The following is a 22,612-nucleotide window of genomic DNA, read 5'->3' on the forward strand; positions in this document are numbered from 1 at the left end:
CCTGGTACTCTGGAGAGAGTTAAGATGCTCTTCGAGCGTCGCTGAGGACACTGCCTTTGCCAGGGCATCCAGCGACCTTTATATTGCTGGCTGTGCCCCTGATGTCACCACGAGGATGTCAGATAGTGTCAGACATCTCCATACATGGAGCTGCCCATGTCAGTTATGCCCAAATATGGGACCATGACGTCAGTCCTGGACGTGATGGCCATCTCCATATATGGAGTCTCTGGGAAGGGTTCGCATATGTCAGACCCCGTATCTATGGCACGTCTTGGGTCTCTATGATGACTTCGTAGGTCGATCGTCTCCATTTATGGGGATCTCCATCTATAGGCCAGTGTTGGCAAGTATGCCCTGAACGTTCGCAACACTGCTAATTTCACTACTTTTAGTTTTTTTGATTGATGGAATTGTTATTCATAAATGAAATTATTTTGAAACATTTTAGATTTTTGTCTTTTTTATTTATGAAAATATGTGATGTTTTGTGGAGAAAATCATTTTATATATATATATATATATATATATATATATATATATATATATATATATATATATATAGTAGGAGATAATATTTACTCATGACCCATAAAAATGTGTCCGTGACCCACAAATGGGTCCCGACCCACTATTTAGGAAACAGTGGTACATACATTACTGAGGCTGGGCAGGTGTTGTTTGAGAAAAACACATTGTGTAAGTGGACATCATCACATAAACTCACGGACAAAGAGAAAGAGCACCAGCACAGGTTATTATTGAACCAAGACAAATGATGGTAAATAGTACACAATACAACCATATAAAATCACTCCCCAAACTTCAACTGTCTCTCCTTCTCCACGCCGTGCAGTTCTCTAGCTCGGTTCTTCAGCTCGTCTGCCTTCTTCTCATCTTTCTCCGCGCCGTCCCCAAGTCTGTACATGCGACTGGCGTTGGCACAGCCCCACACGTGTCCCAGCTCACAGGCCCTGCTGGCATACTTCAGCGCTTGAGGCATATCTGGTCCCAAGCCCTTGACATTTCCATCGATGAACAAGGCACTGAGGTTAAAGCATGACGGAGCGAAGCCCCCATCGCACGCCTTCATGTAGTACTGCTGGGCCACTGCGGCGTCAGGTCCACCCTCCATGGCTCGTCCGTCATGGGCTAGTGTTCCAACATTATGGCAGGCATCCACAGACTTCTTTCCACCTGCATTGCAGGAGCGCATGAAGCAGGAATAGGCCGTTTTCAGACACTGAGTCACCCCACCTGGTGGAGAGAGTTGGGACAACAGACAAACGTAGCATCAGGTGGCATGATTCATAGATGTTCTTATTTGTTCTCTATTTTCTGACTGTTTTACTTTCAAGTTTTGCCCTAACTGCTGGTACATCCAATCACCAACAACAGAGGGATAACAAAAAAAAGGGGGGGGTTCAGTTGTTTTTACTAGTGGGAGCAATAGGCTCTATGCATAGCAGCCATATTGGAAAGAAATTGGGCCTCTTCTTACTTCCTTCACAGGTGTTACCAATGATACTAATGAAGGCTCTGTTCCATTCTGGTCAGGGTGCTGATATCGTGCATGTTGGCTCACTAGAAACACTCCATTTTGGTTCCCAAATGGCCCCTTATGGTGGGTGTGTAACTCTGAGTGTACAAATGGAACCAAATGGTTCCATTTGGTTCCATTTGTACACTCTCAGAGTTATGGGGGTCCTTGAAAATAAGACAACCACTATGCCACACTAAATGGAACAGAGCCTTAATTAGCATCATTGGTAACACCTGTAAAAGGAAGTAAGGCAGGGGCCCAATTCATTCCCAATATGGCTGCTGTGCATAGAGCCTATATACCACCAGACTACATCTAGCAGAAATTAGACTGCTGAATAAGAGCTAAGCCTGCTGCCACTGTACAGACTGAACTGGTCTGCGTTTTTTTAATTATTCTGATTCTGATTCTAGTGTACCTTTGCCTGTGATGTGGTAAGCCCCTAATTTGTAGCAACTCTCAGCGTTCCCATTTGTCTCACAGTTGTGTTTGAGAACTTGCGCCGTGGACTCGTAATTCTTCTTAACTCCTTCCAAGTAGTCAGCAAGCCGTTGGCATCCTTACAAATGCCAAAGGAGAAGAGGCATTTATATATTACACATTTCATACAAAGACAATTCATAGTGACATTTATATGTTGAAAAAAGGAAAATATGTCAGATAATATAGTCGACTGCCGAATGCAATAATAACCAGTGGTGTAACTAAGTACATTTACTCAAGTACTGTACTTAAGTACAATCTTGAGGTAGTTTTACTTTACTGGAGTATTTCCAATTTTCAGTACTTTTACTTCTACTCCACAAATATTGTACTTTTACTCCACTACAATTATTTCACTATTTACTTTGCAGATTTTGATTAGTATTACAAAACAAACGTTACCCACTGAAGTAAAACATTTTAGTACTTTTTCCAGCACTGTTCAGCACCACTGAGCGGTGGACAGCAAGTTTATACCTTCAGGGTTCTTCTCTTTGTAGCACTGGAAGCTGTATTCCACACCCAGATTATCCAAGAACTCTTTCACCTCGTTTTCATCTTCAAAGTTGATGAGTCCAGCCATTATTGCAGTAATCCACGATCTGTTCTGAGTTCAGACTTGCTTTCTGTAGTGATTTAACCACTATTGACCTTGCTGTTTGGTGACGTTTGGTGACGAGTTACAGCCTTATTAGTCCCTTCAAATAAACGTAGCCCCCATCTAATTTAATGACCATACTACCGTGATACCGTTTGACTGAAATAGTTCCTTCAGATTATCATTTGATTATTATGACTGTCATCTGCAATGCAATGCAACTCATGCGTCCTGGTTATGTATGTGACTTGTTCTTCCTGATTTCGCTAAATCCTTCAAAGGGGCTTCCGTAGTCCAGTCTGAGCTAAAGATGCCAAGGATGGTAAAGTGACGTCACCGACTCATGCTCGAAAGCGTGTGTACTGTTAACCGTAACCACCAGTGGTGGAAAAAGTAAAAGTATCAATACTGCAATGTGGAATTACCATAGAGTTACAAAATAGCCGAGATCAAAGCGTGACGTACGTTACTCTCTCTTCTACACTCTGGTTGTGACATCACGGTCGAATCCTTTCTATCTTTGTCGTAATCCTTTCACTACGGGCTCCGTTAGTCCAGCCCCCAGCAGGGTTGCCATGTCCGCTTATTATAAGCGACTTTGGGACTTGTTTTTCTGTACAGTCGCTTGTACAAGTTGTACATAACATATTGGTAGTTGCGGGTTGCGTTTTTTGGGGCCTTGTTTCTAAAGTGCTTATTTGGGGCTTGCTGTGTATTGTTGTTTAAACCAGTGGTTCTCAAACATTTTCGTGTCAAGGTCCCCCCAAATTAATATAAACATTTCATGTGAGGGACCCCCATACAAGATTTGTGTTGTTAAAATGATTCAAAAATATTCCACATTATTGAAATTTTCTTCAAGATTTGTTGTTGTTGTTGTTGAAAATAGCAGATCTACAAGCATAGATAGGTTGCTCATGAGACGCTTCTTGTGGGCTTGTTTTCATAGACCTGGTTGCTTGTTCCTCTCTCAAAAAAAAACCTGGCAACGCTGCCCCTGATGTACTTCCAGTGTTATAACCTTTGGCTCTCTGTTTTGTCTGATCTAAAATAGACTCAACCGAGTATTTACGCCGTGACAGACAGACAACAGACAGACAGACAGGCTGACTGCAGCTTTATCAGAGCTATACGTCTCCTAACGGGTATAGATCGACATGCGTTTAACTTAAAAAAAAACACAAAAATGAAAGCTAAAACAGCAATAATCTGTTTTTGCACCAAACGCGATGATATTCCAGCACAGATAAGTGCCAATAACTGCCAACAACAAGTTAGCTAGCTGGCTGATCATGAGCGTTAGCTTCAGCTAGCGAGTCGTTTCCCCGCAGCTATTTTCACAACATCATCAGGCTTGTTTATTACCAGGTTATATGAGGTTATAACGTTACTTATCTATTCTAGACTACCACAACATCAGGGTTAGGCTGTCAGGTTGTATGAGGTTAACATTGCATGTCTAGACAGTTTGGCTTGGGTCAACTCAACAGTTAGTTAAATCTGTGGTGAAGACAGATTAAGAAGAACAGGTCGGTTGTCAACAACAGCTCACATTGAAGGGGACGTTAACCATGGCCTCTAATCTGCTAAGTATGGTGAGTTTGGACAACAAGAGCTTTCTCTTTCTACTGTTTACTATCTAGGACTCTATCTGTTTACTGTCCATTTATTTTTCATGTTTGCACTGCTAGCTCAGGATACAGTATAGGTGGGCATCTCAATGTAAAATTGGCTATTTTGTCCAAAATGTTAGATAAAATATTTGGAAAATGCTCTTAGGTGATGTTAAGTATACATGATGTGAACATGCACGGTACATCATTATCAGACTTGATTTTATCCTTCAACTTCTTGTTTATGCCACAAAATGACTGGATATACAGGTTTTGCAGCAATTTGTAGGACGTGTCTTGGGACAACTTGTTGTGATTTGAAAAATGTAATAGACCTTAATTGTCGAATGTTTAGGCATGTTCATGTATACTTTACCTTTCTTAAGGCCATTTAAAAAAAAAAAAAAAGTTTTAACATTTTGGATAAAATAGCCAATTTTACATCGAGGTGCCCACTGCCCAGATGTCCCTAGTGCTATCCTGTTACCTTTCATTGCATTCACATGACTACACGAGAAATGCACTCTTAGTATTCAACCGTAAACGTCCACCTGACCGTTTCATATATCAATAAATATCCCCTTTGTGTTTTAAGGATGACGCCTCCCCAGCCTCTCTGGTAGACCTGTGTCTATCCTACGTCAGCCAGAACCTGGAGTGTTTCTGCGCGAAGCACGATGATGGTTCTCTTTGTCTCAGAGAGGCGATACTCTTCCCACAGGAGCTGGCAGATCAGTTGCTGACCAAGATGGCTGTTGAAGGTGGGTACAACCATTGAACCACAAGACCATGTTGATCAGACCGGGAGTCATACTTATATGATATATACACACATTTAATGTACAAAGATCATTTGCATCTAAGCATCGACTTGTTGGAGGATGTCTCTCACACTCCCCAGGGCTTTCCTAGCACTAGAATGGCTGTGATATTGCATACATTTCATGTATTCCAGATCACCCCCATTCCCGCCCGAGTAGCAGACTAATCGTGGCGTGACGATTAATGATAAGAATGAATTAATCATAATGAATTACCCTGCACCAGCGTGATATAACTATGAGAGTGATGACACTAGCGTAGACTCCCATTGAAAGAATGGAATGCTGAAGTTCTCGTTTAAGGAAGTTCCAATGTTTGGAATTACAGGAGAGATCAAAGCGTGATGCAACTCTCTCTATGTGTCTGCCCTGCACCGATCGCAACGCACCTGTCAATTGTGTGCCCCATATGTTTGTGTTTCCCAAAGGACGTTTTCATACGTTCAGTCCAGCAGTTTTTCCGGGCCCCGTCGCGGGAAGAGAATGTTGACCGTGTGAAGCGCGTGGAAAAGTGGAGATATTTTACGTTTTCTGCCAGAACTTTCAAGGATATGAAATATGAAACTAGAGGACAATATCTGACTCCCAAGTCGCAGCAATTAATTATTGAGTACACACGCAGCAAATGTATCGTAACTTTACTTGATACAATGATACGTTATTTATGAAAATGTCTTTTTAACTTTTGGACATTGTGTTCTTTCTTGTTTGGGATGGTAGTGGGTACATATGTTTACTATGCAAATTGTTTCCTGTTCCAAGAGTTTTGTGTTTTCTCCTGAAAAGTTGCATAATCTAACCGCCACGTGAAAGCACCCAAACCTCTCTTAAAAGTCAAGTAAATCCGTACCGTAGATCCCCAGAGGTAGGATTGTCCAAGCCAAGGCTCAGTTTGCATTCAAATCTTTGGTAGACATCTATCTGACAAACTGTGTCGTATAGGTCTGCTGAACGACAGCACGGTCGGCGTGTTCCGGAACTGTGAATACCTGCGGCTGAGACGGGCGTGTATCCGCACGGCGCGGATCTCTGCGGAGGCCTTTCAGAGAGCCCTGTGTCCTCACAGACTACTGGAGCTGGACGCCGCCAGGGTCAATGCAGACCTCACCATCCCTGATATACTGCAGGGCCTCGCGAGCAATAAACACTGTCAGGTAAAGACAGAGTATTATGGGGAACAACTTTAGTGGCATGCCTGCCATCAAGCCACCTTTTCCAGCACCAGTCTAAAAAAAATAGCTGGATCTGTGTTAGGGATGGGTCATGATTTTTACATTTATCATTAGTCATTACATAAAAAAAAAAAATCTGAATAGTTGATATAAAAATATAATATATTAGATCAGGGGTCTTCAACAGGGGGTCCGTCCCCCCTAGGGGGTCCTCAGAGTTACTACAGGGGACGAAATCTTTGTGTGATATGAGTTTTTCTTTTTACATTGACCACTAGAACCCTAGCATCCCTATTCTGTGGAGAACTTTAGCCAAAAATAATAGCAGATCTACAAGCTCACAACGCCTCGCGCTGCGAGGCGTTGTGAGCTTGTAGATCGGCTATTTTTGGCAAAGAGGTTTAGGTGTAGAGGGGAAAAAAGAGCAGACAAAGTTAAAAAAAAAAGTTTAATCTGAAACACAATTTTATATAATCTAGAGGGGGTCCCTGCTTCATCTCTCTCAGCTAGGGGGTCCTTGGCCTGAAAAAAACGTTGAAGACCCCTGTATTTGATAAAATGGTCCAAATAGTTCCCAGTGAATATCTAATCATACTTTTACTTGCCCAATCCCTAGTCTGTGTAGAGTTGACACATTATAGTCCATGAGCCAGAGCCCCAAAATTGACACATGATTACCGAAAGAGTGGGCAAAACCAAACCTATATTAAATTGTTCATAGGGTCAGTACGAGTAAATAAATATATGATAACCTTTCCACAGGAGCAGCTTTTTCATGGTTATCACACATTTTGTAATTTTCCCCATACGTACATGACAGGTGAAAAAATGTCAAAATTTTAAAAAGAGTTATCATAATGAAACTTCCTGAGTTGATTACTTACATGAAGACAATGATTTTTTGTATTACAAGTTTTCTGAAATTGTATATTTAAATATGCAAATTAGGCATTAGGAAAATATGCCCAAATTTGCATAACTTTCCAGAATCAACATTGGAACATTGGACAAAGCCAGAGTCAACATTCTTATTTCATTTTGTTAAGATGTTGGAGTCAAAGGTTTTTAACGAGGGAATATTCAATATCTGGCTCAATTTTGGGGCTCTGGCTCATGGACTAAATGCCTAATTTGCATATTTAAATATACAATTTCAGAAAACTTGTAAAACGATAAATCATTGTCTTCATGTAAGTAATCAACTCAGGAAGTTTCATTATGATAACTCTTTTTTAAACGTTGTCATTTTTTCACCTGTCATGTACGCATGGGGAAAATAACAAAATGTGTGATAACCATGAAAAAGCTGCTCCTGTGGAGAGGTTATCATATATTTATTTACTCGTATTGACCCTATGAACAATTTAATATAGGTATGGTTTTTCCCACTCTTTCGGTAATGAAATCTTGTTATGGGGGAAATGACTTTCTACACTCATCCTACAGGAGTCTCTTCAGCGCCTGGTTTTAACCGGCCTCACCATGTCCTCTCTGGACGAGTCGAGTCGCTCCCGGTTCAGCTCCCTCACCGGCCTGCGCGCCCTCTCTCTGGCCAACGTGGACTTCTACGACTCCGGCCTGGCCGACGTGTGTGCCCTGCCTCGGCTGGAGAGCCTGGACCTCTCCAACACGTCGGTCACCAACCTCAACCCCCTGCTGGGCCTGAGGGAGAGGCTCCGCTCGCTGACGCTACACCAGCTGAAGAGGCTGGAGATGAGCACCGCACAACTGCTGGCAGTCATAGGGCAGCTGGATGCGCTGCAGGTGCGTCTGTGATTAAAAGAGTCGTGTTCGTAGGGCTGTCACGATTATTATGACATTTTACTTGACGATTAATTGTCATACAAATAATCGCGATCAACAATTTAATTGTGTTTCTGTCGTTATTATTATATTATTATTGGAACATTATGTATCAAAAATTACATTTCTGTTTGGCTTTTACAGCATTCGTAAACAAAAGTTGCACAGGGCAGATTGATAAATAACACATGTTTAATTATTTACACTGTTCATTAATCATTAGTGGAAATAGCCGATCAACAAGCTCAAAACGCGTCGCGACGCGTTTTGAGCTTGTTGATCGGCTATTTCCACTGTTTTTGTCATTTAAAAAAAATATATGAACAACATTTGAACAACATGGAAATGATTATGAAGATTATGTGTTTGTGATGCGGTTGACAATATGTCCCTTTTGATACCTTATTAAACATATATTTCCCGCTTTACTATCTGTTATTGAAAACACATTTTCATTTGTGTTCTTATGGAATACTTTATAGTTATTGTAACAAAAAGAAAATATTAGACAAAGTAAGTTGCGTTGAAACAGAAAAACCTGCTTAAAAATAAATGTCATATTTGTAATATTTACATAAGTAATGTAGTCACTTAATGTTTTTGTGTGTGAGTGTAGCATCTGGACATCAGTGATGATAAGCAGTTTACCTCTGACGTGGCTCGTCAACTACTCGCTCAGCCAGGGATTCTGCCCTCTCTAGTATCCCTGGATGTATCAGGGAGAAAACAGGTGCGTACATGACGTGTGTGTGTGTGTGTGTGTGTGTGTGTGTGTGGCGCTGTGGTTAGGTATGGGGTACATCTTTCAAGAGAGACGCCTCTGTATTTCTGGATGTAGAGTAAGTTGTATGTCTTGTTTGGGGGCTGTGCAGGTGACAGATGCAGCTGTTAAGACATTTGTTGAGGAGAGACCAGGGATGACCTTTATGGGACTGTTGGCCACAGATGCTGGCTTTTCTGATTTCCTCTCTGGAGAGGGCAGTCTAAAAGTAAGTCTGGGTGCAAACTGTACCTTCAAACATATTCAACATCTGAAGATGCTCAATGCAAATGTTTAATTGTCTCGGATGTGTCTGCGTAGGTGACAGGAGAAGCCAACGAGACGCAGATCTGCGAGGCACTGCGCCGCTACAGCGAGAGAGAAGGCTTTGTGCGAGAGGCTCTGTTTCACCTGTTCAGCCTAACCCATGTCATGGAGAAACCACGGCCCGATATCCTTAAGGTGCACCTCAAATTTCCAAAGAACACTTACTTACCTCGTGACCAATGAATTCTCGGCACCCCACTCACACTGATTTGGTCACTGAAATCAAACTTCTGATAACGATACCACACAGGGATAATGCAGGTGTTTTGTGTACGTGACACCATCCCATCACGCGCCCTGTACCCTCACAGGAGAGTGTGCGCTATGTCTGAACAATCATTATCATATATCAGTGGTTCTCAAACTTTTTCATGTCAAGGACCCCCAAAATTATATGTATTTGGCCGCGGACCCCCATCTCAAAATATTCTGTTCCAGGGACCCCCTGAAGCAAAGATTTGAGATACAAATGTTCGCTTTGATAAATATATAATCAAAGATTTGGACACATTTTCAAGATTTTTCAAAAATAGCAGATCTACAAGCTCATAGCGCGGCACTCGGTGCCGCGCTATGAGCTTGTAGATCTGCTATTTTTGAATAGCCAAAGTATAAAATTATTCTGATGCTATATTTACACGTTTTGCTGGGTACCCCCTGGAACCCCTTCAAGTACCCCTGGGGGTCCCCGGACCCAACTTTGAGAACCACTGCCATATATCATCAACCACATATGAGCACGCAAGATATTAATGTCGAGAAAGGTAGCAATATGGACAGTGTATAATTTAACTCTGGTAATTCTTTCCCCGTGCATCTCTGCAGTTGGTAGTGTTGGGTATGAAGAATCACCCCGCTACCTTGAACGTCCAGCTGGCAGCCAGTGCCTGTGTGTTCAACCTGACCAAGCAAGACCTGGCAGCTGGGATGCCAGTCAGGCTCCTTGGCACTGTCACCCATTTGTTACTGGAGGCCATGAGGACCTTCCCCAATCACCAGCAGGTATCCTCAACCTTCCACGGATCGTTTTGGTTGCTCAACCATGGTCTTTCATAACCCCTGAGTATAGCTGGTTTGATTTGTACCCCACCAGATAGTTGGTTGTATACACTCAGGTGTCCAGCAGGACAACTTAGTCCCTGAGTTAGACAGCTAGAATGAACGGAGTTAGCTTCCAGGTAGGAGGGAGGGAAAACCAGCAATTACCAGGGGTCCCGGGAGACCATGAATGGGAGCCAATGATCACCACACAGTCACTTACAGTGCCTTTATGCAGGACTGATAACAGCGAGGAAGTCAGTTTGATGACAGTGTGTATGTATGGGTTCAATGTGACACTGATGTTTTGATACTGTAACTTCCCCATCTTGGACATATAGAACAATGCAGTAGTGCCACACTGTAGGTGAGTGTAAACTCTCGAGCAGACTGTCACTGTGTTAGTTCAGTACAGCCAGCTATTGTTCAGCTTCTGTTCTGATGGCTATTTTCGTTCCTCTGCCTCCAGCTGCAGAAGAACTGCCTGCTGTCTCTGTGCAGTGATCGTATTCTACAGGAAGTCCCGTTCAACAGGTGGGACCCCTCCCATAACATTTCCCCCACTCACAATACTACACAAAATACAGTCTACTTAAAGGACGACGTCACCACTTTTCAACATATCTTCATATAATAGGTCCTCACTAATGCTCATGATAAAATGATACCATTTTTTTCTACGTGGTCTGTGTCTCATAGGAGGGCTGTGGACAGTCCAGAAACCTGTCTACCAGTGACATCATCGTTAGGCAAGATTTTTTTTTCCAAAAAGATTTTTTTTTTTTTATTCAGATTTTTATTAAGGCGAGAACAATGGGATCTATTATTGCATTGCAACTTTCCAGGAATACAAAGCCTGCAGTTTCTATTAGCTTGGATTCCCCATCGATGATGTCACTGGTAGACGGGTTTCTGAACTGTCTACAGCCCTCCTCTGAGACACAGACTGATTAGGAAAAAAATGTACCATTTTATCATGAGCATTAGTGAGGACCTATTATATGAAGATATGTTGAAAAGTGGTGAAGTAAATCTGGTAAAAACAACTCTAATTTAGTTTTAGATTATATATATATATATATTTTCTTATACTAAGTTTTAATGCACAAAGAAACTAAAACAAAGGACTTAGTTGCTTACCAGTGTCATGCACCAAAAATAGTCAATCTACAAGCTCACAACATGTCGCAGCGCAAAGCGTTTTGAGGTTGTAGTTCTGATATTGTCTGTGCAGGACATTGGTATAAATCACATTTTAGGATGCGCGTTTATCTTCCATGTTGGAAGAAAGCGGTTGCTATGTGCAAAACATACAACTGCTGTCAAGATATAGTATATATACAGTACTGTATGTGTGTATATACACATGTACGTATCGTATGTACCTTTTCTTTAGAAAGTGGTTACCAATGGACAATGTTTACAGACAGCCATGCCGGAGGAAAAGAGAACTATACCAACATTCGGTGCAAGGCCTCTATTACAAAAACAGCAGAGGGGGGGGGGGGGTTTCTCATTAGAGACTGTATGAATTGTATGTTACAATCCGAATGGCTTGTTGTGTCTGTCTGTTAGGTTCGAGGCTGCCAAGCTGGTGATGCAGTGGCTCTGCAATCACGAAGACCAGAACATGCAAAGGATGGCTGTCGCCATCATCTCCATCTTGGCAGCTAAGGTAGATGTGATGTGCATGCAGTCATACATGCTTCTATGTTTTCACAACCAGTGTTTATGTCAGTGTTATATGTAGAGAGAGTTGCGTCACTACCATAGACTCCCGTTGTAAGAATGGAATGTGGAAATTAGGAAGTTCCAATGTTTGGAACTAAAGGAGGCAACATCCCGCTTTGTGGCGAGATCAAAGCGTGACGCAACTCTCTCTATATAATGCTGGTGTATGTATGTATGCGTGTGTTAAAAGTAGGGCTGGGACTCGATTAAAAAAATTAATCTAATTAATTAGAGGCTTTGTAATTAATTAATCGCAATTAATCGCATTTTAATCGCATATCAATATTTGACCTGAAAACAGTGAAAAGCTATTTTTTTAAATGGATTTTGGCATACGTATTTAAGTACATGTACTCTAGAACTGTACTTAAGTACAATTTTGAGGTATTTGCACTTGACTCTCGAGTATTTCCAATTTCTAATACTTTTACTTCTACTCCAGTAACTCCACTATATCTCAGAGGCAAATATTGTACTTTTACTCCACTACAATTATTTGAAAACTTTAGTTACTAGTTACTTTGTAGATTTCGATTATTATAATAAAACATGTGGTGGTAACCATGTGAAAATAGCCGATCTACAAGCGCAAGGCATAGTGAGCTTGTAGATCTGCTATTTTCCACCACTCGAGGCTGGTAGATTGTGTTGTTGTTACTGTTGTTTTATAGTAGTTTAATTAATTATTAATAAAAATCGCGCGCATGTGATCCGCACCGCATCATGCACCCCCCCCCCCCCCAGCTTACCGCCACCAACCCCCCTAAACGGGACAAACGCGCGCGCGCGTGGGGGGGGGGGGGGGGGGGGCATCCATTACAGATTTTATGCCCAGCCAACATTATCAAGCAGTGCTCATGCACTGTGCTGGTTGCAGTCAACTTTGTTGTTGTCTCAGAAGTGAGAACCACGTCCTTTCAGCTAGATAAGCTTGCGTCGTTTCAGCTTGGTGCGCTGGCATAAGCGGTCCGTCTGAAACTCGTCCAGTGATAAACGTTCCGCGGTGCAAAAACGGGTGCGATTAAAATGCGTTAATTTTTTTAGCGCGATAATCTTTCTGTAATTAATTGATCGAAATTAACGCGATAAAGTCCCGGCCCTAGTTAAAAGTGAATGTGATATAGATAGCACGTTATTTAGAAAGTGGTTTATTTACCTGGTACACTACTTTCTTTGAGACACTACACTGTTCTTTCTGTGCTCTAATAGTATGTGATTATTTACCTTGTTTATTGACTAGAGTTCATGCTTCCTCTCTTTATTCCGATATCCAGACTTTGGATAAGAGCATCTGCTAAATGCCAAAATTGTGAAATGTAAAGTCCAGTTTTATATTATATTTGTGATTCTGGTACAACACTCGCTATTATTGCACAATGTACAGGGCATTTCATCATTTGTCTGTTGAACTGGAATGGCAGTGGCCATGGAGTTACATTGTTATGGTACTATGTAAATCGTAAGACACTCTTGAATGATGAAGGTCCAGAGGGACCGAAACGTCTGTCAATTTGAATAAAAGCTGATGCTGCTGAGCAAGAGCAGTGTGCAGGATTTTGGTTCATTAAATATTTTTTTCATGATTGCTTCAGTTGGCACTGTCCAACGCACCTGCATCTGAAACAAGTGGATGTGCGAATATTCGTAATATGTAAATTGTAAAGCAAGTGAAATAATTGAAACAAGAACATCGTCATTGTTGAGTTAACATGTCTTTTCCTAACAGATGTTTGTTGTCTTTCAGTTGTCTACAGAGCAGACTGCTCAGTTGGGAGCAGAACTGTTCATCGTGAAGGTAAGGTTGTCGGTTCACTTGCGTTCTGTTAGAAGAAAAAAACTGTCTGATTCTCATGACACATTAAAATTCTCTCTTGTCCTCCAGCAATTGCTCCACATTGTGCGTCAGAAGGCAACCCAAGGCGTGGTGGACGCCACCCTTAAATTCACTCTCAGTGCACTCTGGAATCTCACCGATGAATCACCAACGACCTGTCGCCATTTTATTGAGAACCAAGGGCTGGATCTGTTCATTAAAGTCCTGGAGGTATGCAAATAAATGCTCACTGACAAACATTTAGACAATTTACACCTGTCACTTTTTGTTTTAACCAAAAAATATCAGTTATCCTACCTTTAAATCTTTCATTCAGCTTTTCTTCTGTGTTCTTCCCACCAGTGTAAAGTGACAGTAAAATGTTTTTGACTAATAATAAATCTTTTAACATGACAGCCTTATTTTTTAAATCCGCCCATGATGATGAGAAGTAAATGTTTTATGTATTTACTGATGTGAAGAAAACAGAATAAAAACAATATTTTGGCTAAATTATTCATTTTGATGATGCAAACGCCACGCAGATAAAACCTACACCATCTGCACTTTCTGGAGATGCTTTTACTTTCAACCTCCTTTTGCGGTATTGAAAATCCATGCTGGCTACAGTGATGTTACAGAACTCTAAGAACTCTGGTAATTAGAGTTCTGTTCAGAGCTAAATAAGAGTGTGTGCCTAATGCCTCGTTTATGCTCCGGCGCTCAACGGCGTCGCACGTCGAAAATAGCCGACCTACAAGCCCACAGCGCTGTGGGCTTGTGGGTCGGCTATTTCCAGCTATTTAGGCTATTTTCGACGTCTCGCATGAATCGGGCTTAAGGAGGCAAGCTGACTCCCCTCTCTGACTCTTACACACATTCTCTCTCTCTCTCTCTAATCTGTCTGCAGTCATTCCCCAATGAGTCTTCCATTCAGCAGAAAGTGCTTGGGCTGCTGGTAAGTTTCTCAACATTCTCAACATAAGTGGATTGTATTAGTTGTGTTACTGTTGTATTATACTGCACACAGACTTGAGTGGTGGAATAAATCCACTACATTGATGCACTATTATTCCGCTCCCCATATTTTCTCTTTTGTAGAACAACATTGCAGAAGTCGGGGAGCTGCACGTGGAGCTGATGGTGCAGGGGTTCTTGGACCACATCTGCAACCTGCTCCACAGCTCCGAGGTGGAGGTCAGCTACTTCGCCGCGGGGATCCTGGCCCACCTCACCTCCAGGGGGGAGGAGGCTTGGACACTCAGCATCGGCCTCCGCACCACACTGCTGGAACAGCTGGTAGGACTGAAGATAGAAGAACATGTACTGTATGCTAAGTGTATATACGTGTATATATATATACACTGTGGGCCACTTCATTAGGCACACTTGCCCAACTGCTCTAATCAGCCAGTCAATCACATGGCAGGAACTCGATGAATTTAGTAATGTACACATGGTCAGGACGAGCTGCTGCATTTCAAACTGAGCACATTTTGGGCCCCTTAGTACCAACTGAGCATCTCGTTGAATCAATGCCAGGATTAAGGCAGTTCTGGCAAAAGGGGTCCAACCTGGGTACAAGGTGTACCTAATAAAATGGCAGGTTACTGTATGTGTGTGTATATTTATATATATATATAGAGAGAGAGCTTTATTTTCCCTTTTATACTATATTTTATTGCATTTTTACTTTTGCCCACACTGTTGAGTAAGCCCTAAGCACAAGAATCTGACTGCCTGCAAAGTTGCCACACCTGTATTGTAAGTGCATGTTACAAGAACCCTGTACGTATCACGTCAGGCACCATGTACGGTAAGAGTTTGGAGTTAGTTGGTTAATATAATTTGTCTGTTTTTGCTTTCCAGCATTCTGCCATCCTGAAGTGGCCGCCACCCGAGTGTGAGATGGTGGCATACAGGTGAGAGTTTGCTTCCTGTCAGAAACGCACAACTAAATGCGCTCAGCAGAGAGCACATCCTCCTAATGTGTTGTCACAAAGCTAATTTAGCTACGTGGCTAACTAGTTAGCTATCACGGCAAGCAATTGTGATCATAAGCATGAATGATGTCAGGTTGATGTTATTAGTATTATATTGAATCATCGTTTTATTACTTTTCCAGCAACGCATTTCACAAAGTAGTTAGTGACTGTGAAGTCAACATTCCGCTTTGTTGTGCTACTTCCAGCTTTCCAACCTTTGAGTATTGTAAACAAGTTAATGATGATTCAGTTTCTAAATGACCTCAGCAGCACAGTAGCTTGTATGCTATGCTAACACCTCATCCAATTCTTATCCTCTAGGTCATTTAACCCCTTCTTTCCCCTGCTGGAGTGCTTCCACACCCCTGGGGTCCAGCTGTGGGCAGCCTGGGCCATGCAGCATGTCTGCAGCAAGAACGGTAAGAGACCCCACACATACTGTACACCCAAACCAAACAGAAGTTTAGTTCTGTAAATTCACTAAAGCTTAAAGTAATGCTAGGTAACTTTTTCAATAAAACTAAAGTTAAATTGTATATCTTTTGTGAGTGGCAAATGTTTCACAGCACCCACTCCATGAATTTCACCCCCGAAAGCCTTTTATTTATATATTTTCTATTGAACATGGTCGGGGTTGACCCGCGAAAATTACGTCATCTGGCCGGAAAATGGAAGCGGAAATGCACCGGTTTCCTGTTTGGCCAGGAACTACTGCACCGGTTTCCTGTTTGGCAAGGAACTACCGCGCTAATAACAAAAAGGAAACTCACGCTGATTTTAACAGATTGTATGATTTGAAGAACGAAAAAAAAACAGAAAAAGAAAACTCAGCTCACGGTAACTAAAGCTCCACTGGCTAAGAGAAACGATCCACAGATCGTATAAAACAATTAAAAGAACGCTTTTTGAAACGCTTCCGTCTTCCGGTGAAAACGAATGGAATTCTGGGTAACGCAGTAGTAAACAAATGTCCTGCAGTGACGGTAATGACCAGCAGAGGCTGCTAAAAATTGTTTTTTTTTAATTTGCACTGTACAGCTTTAAGGTTAGTCTTCGTATCCAACCTGAGTGATAGTGTTGATTTTGACAATACATTTAGTTTTAGTCATAGTCTTTTGAACAAAATTCCATTTAGTTTTAGTCATATTTTAGTCATCTGAAATGTTTTAGTTTTTGTCTAGTTTCAGTCGACAAAATATCGTAAGATTATAGTCAGGGGTGCACATAACTTTTTAGGTCTGGTACGCAGAAGAGCACCTGGACATGTGACTTGGTGCGCATGGCACCCGTCCCGTTTTGTCAACGGGGGGGGGGGGGGGGCGAGAAAAAAAGGACGCTCTGCTTCTAAATTCCGCCGATTTTCGCCGTTTTTTTTTCTCACGCTGTTAGATAAAGCTGTTAGATGGTGCCCTGTGCTGCTGCGCTGATTTTATCCGCCAGATTGGGACGTTCACGGCATATTTTGCACCATTACGGTGCGTTCATCATCGGTGACGAGTGCCTCTAACAGCCGCTGCTGGCTGCGTGCACGCAGCGAGGCAATGCGAGGCGATGCGAGGCGACGCGAGTCATATCTCTACCCCTGTGCCTAATGGCTGTACATGGGGCCGACGGGTGCTTTAGAGTGATTGTGTGAGTTTGGCTTCAGGAAGTAAATTCCTAGCCTCGATCTCCAGGCTTTTATTTTTTATTTTTGCTAAAAAATAAAAGCTTGGAAATTCCTGTCCCAGCTGTTGGTGCGCAAAAGCGCCTCGCGTCGCCTGATGTGGTGCGCATTTTTTATTTTGGGTGCGCATGCGCACCTGCGCACCAGTTATGTGCACCCCTGATTATAGTCGACTAAATCTACAGCTGATTTAGTCGACTAAAATGTATTTTGGCGGTGCCTTGATGGCGTCGTAACACTCGGTTGCATGCTGAAAATAGCCGATCTACAAGCTCACAACGCGTCGCAGCGCGACGCGTTGTGAGCTTGTAGATCTGCTATTTTCAGAGCACGACAACCTAGTTCTACTGGATCTCTTCTCCACTCGTCCCTCCCTATAACATTTTAGTCTAGTTTTTGATGAAATTGTCAAAATATTTAGTCATAGTTTTAGTAGTCATACAGCCTATTTATTTAGTTTTTATCTAGTTTTCGTCAGTGAAAAAAGGTAGTCGAAGAACATTTTTCGTCATAGTTTTAGTCGACGAAATCAACACTGCTGAGTGAAGCCCATATCCACTACCTAAACGTGCACCATCTTTATTTATTTTATTTATTTACTTTGCGTTTGTATTTTCTGTGACGTCTGTTGAGTTTCCCTGTGAAAGTGCTATACAAATAAAGGTCGACTTGACAGAGAAGGAGGTATTTCTTCTTTTTTTTTAACCCTGGCATTCTCCACAGCCTCTCGCTATTGCAGCATGCTATTGGAGGAGGGGGGCCTGCAACAGCTGGAGCATGTCCAGACCCACCCACAGACCCACAAAGATGTCAGACTATTGACAGACAGCATCCTGGAGAGCCTACAGCATCACCGAGCTCGCACCGGCCAGCCTTTACAGACGCATACGTGTCGCCGACCACCACAACAACAACCTCACAACGGTAAAGCATCTCAACTCATACTCGCCAGCGTTGTTTGGCGGTGTTAAGCCCATTAAGACCTGGAACGCATCTGTGTCATTTTTTGATTTGAGCTAAAAAAACATTATTTGACACTTTGGGCTATTTTTTTTAAATCGTGAAAATGTGTGCAAATCTTTTTAACTAAAATCTTTGCTTCTGGGACCCCCTGGAACAAAATATTTTGAGATGGGGTCCTCGGCCAAATACATATAATTTTGGGGGTCCTTGACATGAAAAAGATTGAGCACCACTAATATAGAAACATACGTTTTTTCAGAATACTGTTGAGATTTAGGAGACATGTTAGAATCGGCTTCAGGTCTTAATGGGTTAATGTGTAGTCCAAATTTGTGACACAGTGTTAATGCCCGCAGCCTTATTATCTGTTTCAGGTAGGATTGTAGGGTCGAAAAAGAATACAATGAGCAACTACCAATGAAGTAGTGCTTTCCTGTGTAAACAAGTGATGGCATACATTTGTTTAATGCCAGAATCCTCAGGGCAGAATTAATATCTGCATCTGTCGGATACATCACGCCACTACACGATGAAAGGAATGCTGTAGAAAATGCATGGAGTGACATAAATGGTTTATTATTACCTCACATGGGAATGCCAAGGAATTAAGGCATTACATGAGTTTAATACTCGAAAGCTAACTTTGAGAAACGTCTTATCTACACTCAAATAGAAAGTGGAATTGGAATTTAATGGCATATGTTCAGTGTTGTATTCTCTGCATTTCTCCCTTAGAGAATGAGGCTCCCTGACCACGAAGAGGACTTTCACCTCATGGGTCCCACAACAGAGAGGATTTTTAGCATGGGGCAAGGGACGGTGCATGTGTGTATTCTTGTGTTTGCAACACAGACACATATATACGCGCACATATACAAAAATGAAATACTTCTATCAGTGATCCCTACAAAGTAGACCGGAAATGTCAGAAAGTACGCAGTTCTTTGCACACATTTTATTTATTTCTGTTTGTTTCAAAACAAAAGTATTATATTAGTATTGTATACAGATCATAAACAAAACATTATTTTATTGTAATGAGTATGGAAACGGTCAGAAGACCCCATTGGTCAGATGAACCCATATTTTTAAGGTTTCTCTTTTTCCTGTCTGTCTCGTCAAGTCCTCATCCATGGAGTCGTATCATATTCTTAACAAACACTTTAAAGCGCACACGTGAACCCCAAACATTCAGTTGAAAGTCACGACTTGTGCAAATCTCAGCTTCGGAACTGAACCCCCAAGCGTTCAGTTGAAAGTAACGACTGATCCTATTTACCGAGAGCATCTATCATGCGCATGATGGTGTGAGCTTCATGCATGCTGGAATCTGTATGAATGTTTCTACCATTTACCATAGGAATGCCTGCTTGTTTGTTTATAGCAGTGTTGTTGTGTTCTCAGAAACCCACCACCCTGGATCTGCAGTGCTATTGTTGTCTCCTTTTGAACTACTTGAACCCTAGCATCCCAGTTCTGCGGGGGGAAAAAAGCAGATCTACAAGCTCACAAGAAGTCTAAGTAGTGTGTAGAGCAAAAACAGGAGAGGGCCCTCCCTTGGGAATCCAGTCAACTAAGTGTAGGGTATAAGTGTTTAATTTAGTCCTTTTTTTTGTTTGTTTTTTTGTTTTTTTCCATGTCCTCAACCCTCCCCCCAAGGTCATAACAAGACAAATGACAAGACAAAAAAAAAAAAAGAATAAATAATACTAATCACTTACCAATAAAGAAAAAGACAAGACAGACAAAGAAACGGACAGACAAAACAAACAGTTTAACTTTTTGTCCAAATATGTTGTTCCTTTCAGGTCAAGTTAGACAGTTCCATTATTGAAAGCAATGAATAAAAATAAAATAAAATGAGAAAATAAATATTTCGTATCCAACCGTCTATGTTTTGTAGGCCTCCGGCCAGAGGCCGATATAGTCAGATTTTGTTGGGCGTTGTCAATTGTATAAGGGAGTATGTATTCAAGTGAAAGGTATGTTTTCAACAAATTCTATAAAAGGGGTCCAGGTTTTAATGTATCTATCTTTGGAGCCGCTAGGATTATATCTCAATTTCTCTAAGGGTATCATAGAGAGTACCTCTTTGACCCATTGTTGGAATGCGGGAGGTTTCTTTGATTTCCATTGTCTAAGTTTAGTCCTTTTTTTTTAATCGATGCATATCTTTTTATTATTAATATGAAGTGTCACTTGCTCGGACAGTGGGATCATGATGCTCCAAACTTTACAGAGAATCCTGTATTATTGAGGAACATCTCTATCTAAAAGGCATCATTGTTTTACAGTTCTATGTCTGGATTTTCTGTCGCTCCTAATCAAGTTTCAAAACACTTTTCTCAGTTGGAAAACTTTTTTTTTTTTTGTCAACCAACAACTCAAAAGTGTAACTGAGACACCAGCAGTGCTGCAAATCCAGTGGTCTGGGACGGAATGCCCTTGGTTTATATAGGAATCGTGGAATGCTAAATATGTATATTATCTAGGAAGTACAAATGTCTCTTGTCGGACACAAATACTGGCAATAATGTTGGTCATTATATGCATGGAGGTATTCAGATGGGTGTTTAAATCCTGGAGGATTGTGTGTATTATGTGTTAGTTGTGCTTTCCTATGCCTTTGTTGAGTGCATACAAGAGAGACAGATTGTGTTTTGTCTGTCGGTACAACTATGTGCATCTGAGTGTATGTATGTAATCAGTACAAGCTATGTATATAATAGAATGCGAGAGAAATAGTAATAATGAGTGGTTGAAATTGTTGCACGGAAACAATTTTATATTGTATGTATTATTGATAATTTGTTTGCTTTTATCTGATCGAAAGGTACTGCTGTAGTAGGGGATGACCAGATTATAAAACAATATTATATACATATTACCAGGGATGGAACACAATAGAGAATGCTTACCCAGTCCTCTAAAGCAGTGGTTCTCAACCTGTGGGTCGGGACCTCCAGGAGGGTCCCCACATGATTCTGGGGGGTCCCCAGATGACAGAGAAGTGACAATGTAAGGACCTTTAAGACCTTTTTAATAGGTAAGAAAAGTTTAAATGAAATTTGGTCAAACATTGGCCAAATTGTCAAATAGTATAAGAAAGGGGCAAAAGTTGTGAAAATAGCCGATCTACAAGCTCACAACGCCTCGCATTGCGAGGCGTGAGCTTGTAGATCGGCTATTTTCACAATATTTATCTGTGGAATCGGGGTGGGGGGGTCCCCAGTTCAAATGTGATTATTTTGGGTTGGTCGTGTGGCCTGAAAGGGTTGAGAACCACTGCTCTAAAGCTGTGTGAAAATGAATATCATCCTGGATAGTTTTCCACAAGAAGTCACTACATGTTCAGTAGGGTGAGCAAAGCATAACGATGGAGAAAACCCCACCATAGAAGCCCACCCTACTGCCGGTCTGCTTTTATTGACCTTGGCTTTGACTCTTCTAATTATGCACCTGTCAGCATTCTCTATGCAAATCAAGCTAATATTCCTCTCACATTCTGCTTTTTTAAAACCACCGATGATTCATACAATAGGAAACCTTTCTGAAGAGCAATGGAGATATTGTCTATAGCAGGGATGGGGGGAGAAATAATGTAGTTGGTTGTAATTTTAAGCATAAACTTCCCATGTACAGTGTTTCAAACAATGCATCAAGGCCTCAATATCATTCAATTGGTCTCCATGTACAGTGTGTTTGCTACTACTGCATGGGTCCCAACTTATGAAATGTGTGTGTCTGTGTGTGTGTGTGTATATAACAAAACAGTAGATGGAATAGAGCCTGCATTTGTTGTCTTTGTTCTCAGTCTGTCTGTTGCTCATGATATCTTTTGGATTTAGTTTTGAATATGACCATAGCCTGCCCCTTGATCAGGGTTGCCAGATCTGCAGATTATAATTTCCCCGCAAGATTTTATTTGAAAATAGCCGATCTACAAGCTCACGTTGTGAGCTTGTAGATCTGCTATTTTCAACATTGATGGAGACCAGTTTCATCTGTTGAAACGTGAAGGCGAATCTATACTTCATCACACGACATTGTTTCAGTTGGAAACGCGTCATTTCTGTCATGCGTCGTGCCCGTGCGATGAGGTGTAGTCCAGACAGGTCTGCGCCGTGTTGCTGCTGAGAGTAAAGTTTTCAAGATTTCTTTTCACCTTCAATTTTAAATAAATAAAGAATGTACATCTTCAACTGGAACTGGGAATCACATGGTCTCTTAATTCAGTTATTTCTAAAAGGAGGAGGGGCACACATGCACGTCTATCCACAATGCAAACTGGTAGAG

The 22,612-nt window shown here is 41.5% G+C and overlaps 2 protein-coding genes across 3 annotated transcripts; one reads left to right on the top strand and one right to left on the bottom strand.

The window, feature by feature from the left end:
* Positions 1 to 573: 573 nt before the first annotated feature.
* On the bottom strand, positions 574 to 2,880 carry coa7 (cytochrome c oxidase assembly factor 7). Its single transcript, XM_084066915.1, has 3 exons — positions 2,504 to 2,880; positions 1,962 to 2,102; positions 574 to 1,257 (listed from the first exon to the last, which is right to left on the bottom strand). The coding sequence occupies exons 1-3, from the start codon at positions 2,607 to 2,609 to the stop codon at positions 812 to 814; spliced, it is 693 nt and encodes a 230-aa protein (XP_083923041.1). The 5' UTR covers positions 2,610 to 2,880; the 3' UTR covers positions 574 to 811.
* An 811-nt stretch (positions 2,881 to 3,691) lies between these two features.
* Positions 3,692 to 22,518, top strand: zyg11 (zyg-11 family member, cell cycle regulator). 2 transcript variants are annotated; one of them, XR_014601504.1, is made up of 19 exons: positions 3,692 to 4,219; positions 4,833 to 4,998; positions 6,001 to 6,212; positions 7,677 to 7,994; positions 8,650 to 8,763; positions 8,906 to 9,022; positions 9,115 to 9,255; positions 9,946 to 10,122; positions 10,628 to 10,692; positions 11,734 to 11,833; positions 13,634 to 13,684; positions 13,772 to 13,933; positions 14,613 to 14,660; positions 14,804 to 15,001; positions 15,572 to 15,624; positions 16,009 to 16,106; positions 18,077 to 18,277; positions 19,052 to 19,918; positions 20,464 to 22,518. XR_014601504.1 is itself a non-coding variant. In XM_084067233.1 (18 exons), exons 1-18 carry the CDS (start codon positions 4,196 to 4,198, stop codon positions 19,066 to 19,068), a joined length of 2,262 nt encoding a protein of 753 aa, XP_083923359.1. In that variant the 5' UTR covers positions 3,692 to 4,195; the 3' UTR covers positions 19,069 to 22,518. The 2 variants fall into 2 exon arrangements, 1 of the variants encoding a protein (XP_083923359.1); XM_084067233.1 differs by having other exon boundaries at positions 19,052 to 22,518.
* Positions 22,519 to 22,612: the final 94 nt, after the last annotated feature.

This window comes from Gymnoscopelus microlampas (assembly GCF_963454915.1).
Source record: "Gymnoscopelus microlampas genome assembly, chromosome: 9".
Lineage (NCBI taxonomy): Eukaryota > Metazoa > Chordata > Actinopteri > Myctophiformes > Myctophidae > Gymnoscopelus > Gymnoscopelus microlampas.

What these genes read in the sequence shown, in the direction of transcription:
- coa7 (XM_084066915.1), bottom strand. Translation starts at nt 2,609, where the DNA reads ATGGCTGGACTCATCAACTTTGAAGATGAAAACGAGGTGAAAGAGTTC. An exon ending in CAAAGAGAAGAACCCTGAAG is followed by an intron (nt 2,103 to 2,503) that starts GTATAAACTTGC and finishes GGCATTTGTAAG; the next exon opens with GATGCCAACGGCTTGCTGAC. An exon ending in TTACCACATCACAGGCAAAG is followed by an intron (nt 1,258 to 1,961) that starts GTACACTAGAAT and finishes TCTCTCCACCAG; the next exon opens with GTGGGGTGACTCAGTGTCTG.
- zyg11 (XM_084067233.1), top strand. Translation starts at nt 4,196, where the DNA reads ATGGCCTCTAATCTGCTAAGTATG. An exon ending in GACCAAGATGGCTGTTGAAG is followed by an intron (nt 4,999 to 6,000) that starts GTGGGTACAACC and finishes TGTGTCGTATAG; the next exon opens with GTCTGCTGAACGACAGCACG. An exon ending in CAGGAAGTCCCGTTCAACAG is followed by an intron (nt 10,693 to 11,733) that starts GTGGGACCCCTC and finishes TCTGTCTGTTAG; the next exon opens with GTTCGAGGCTGCCAAGCTGG.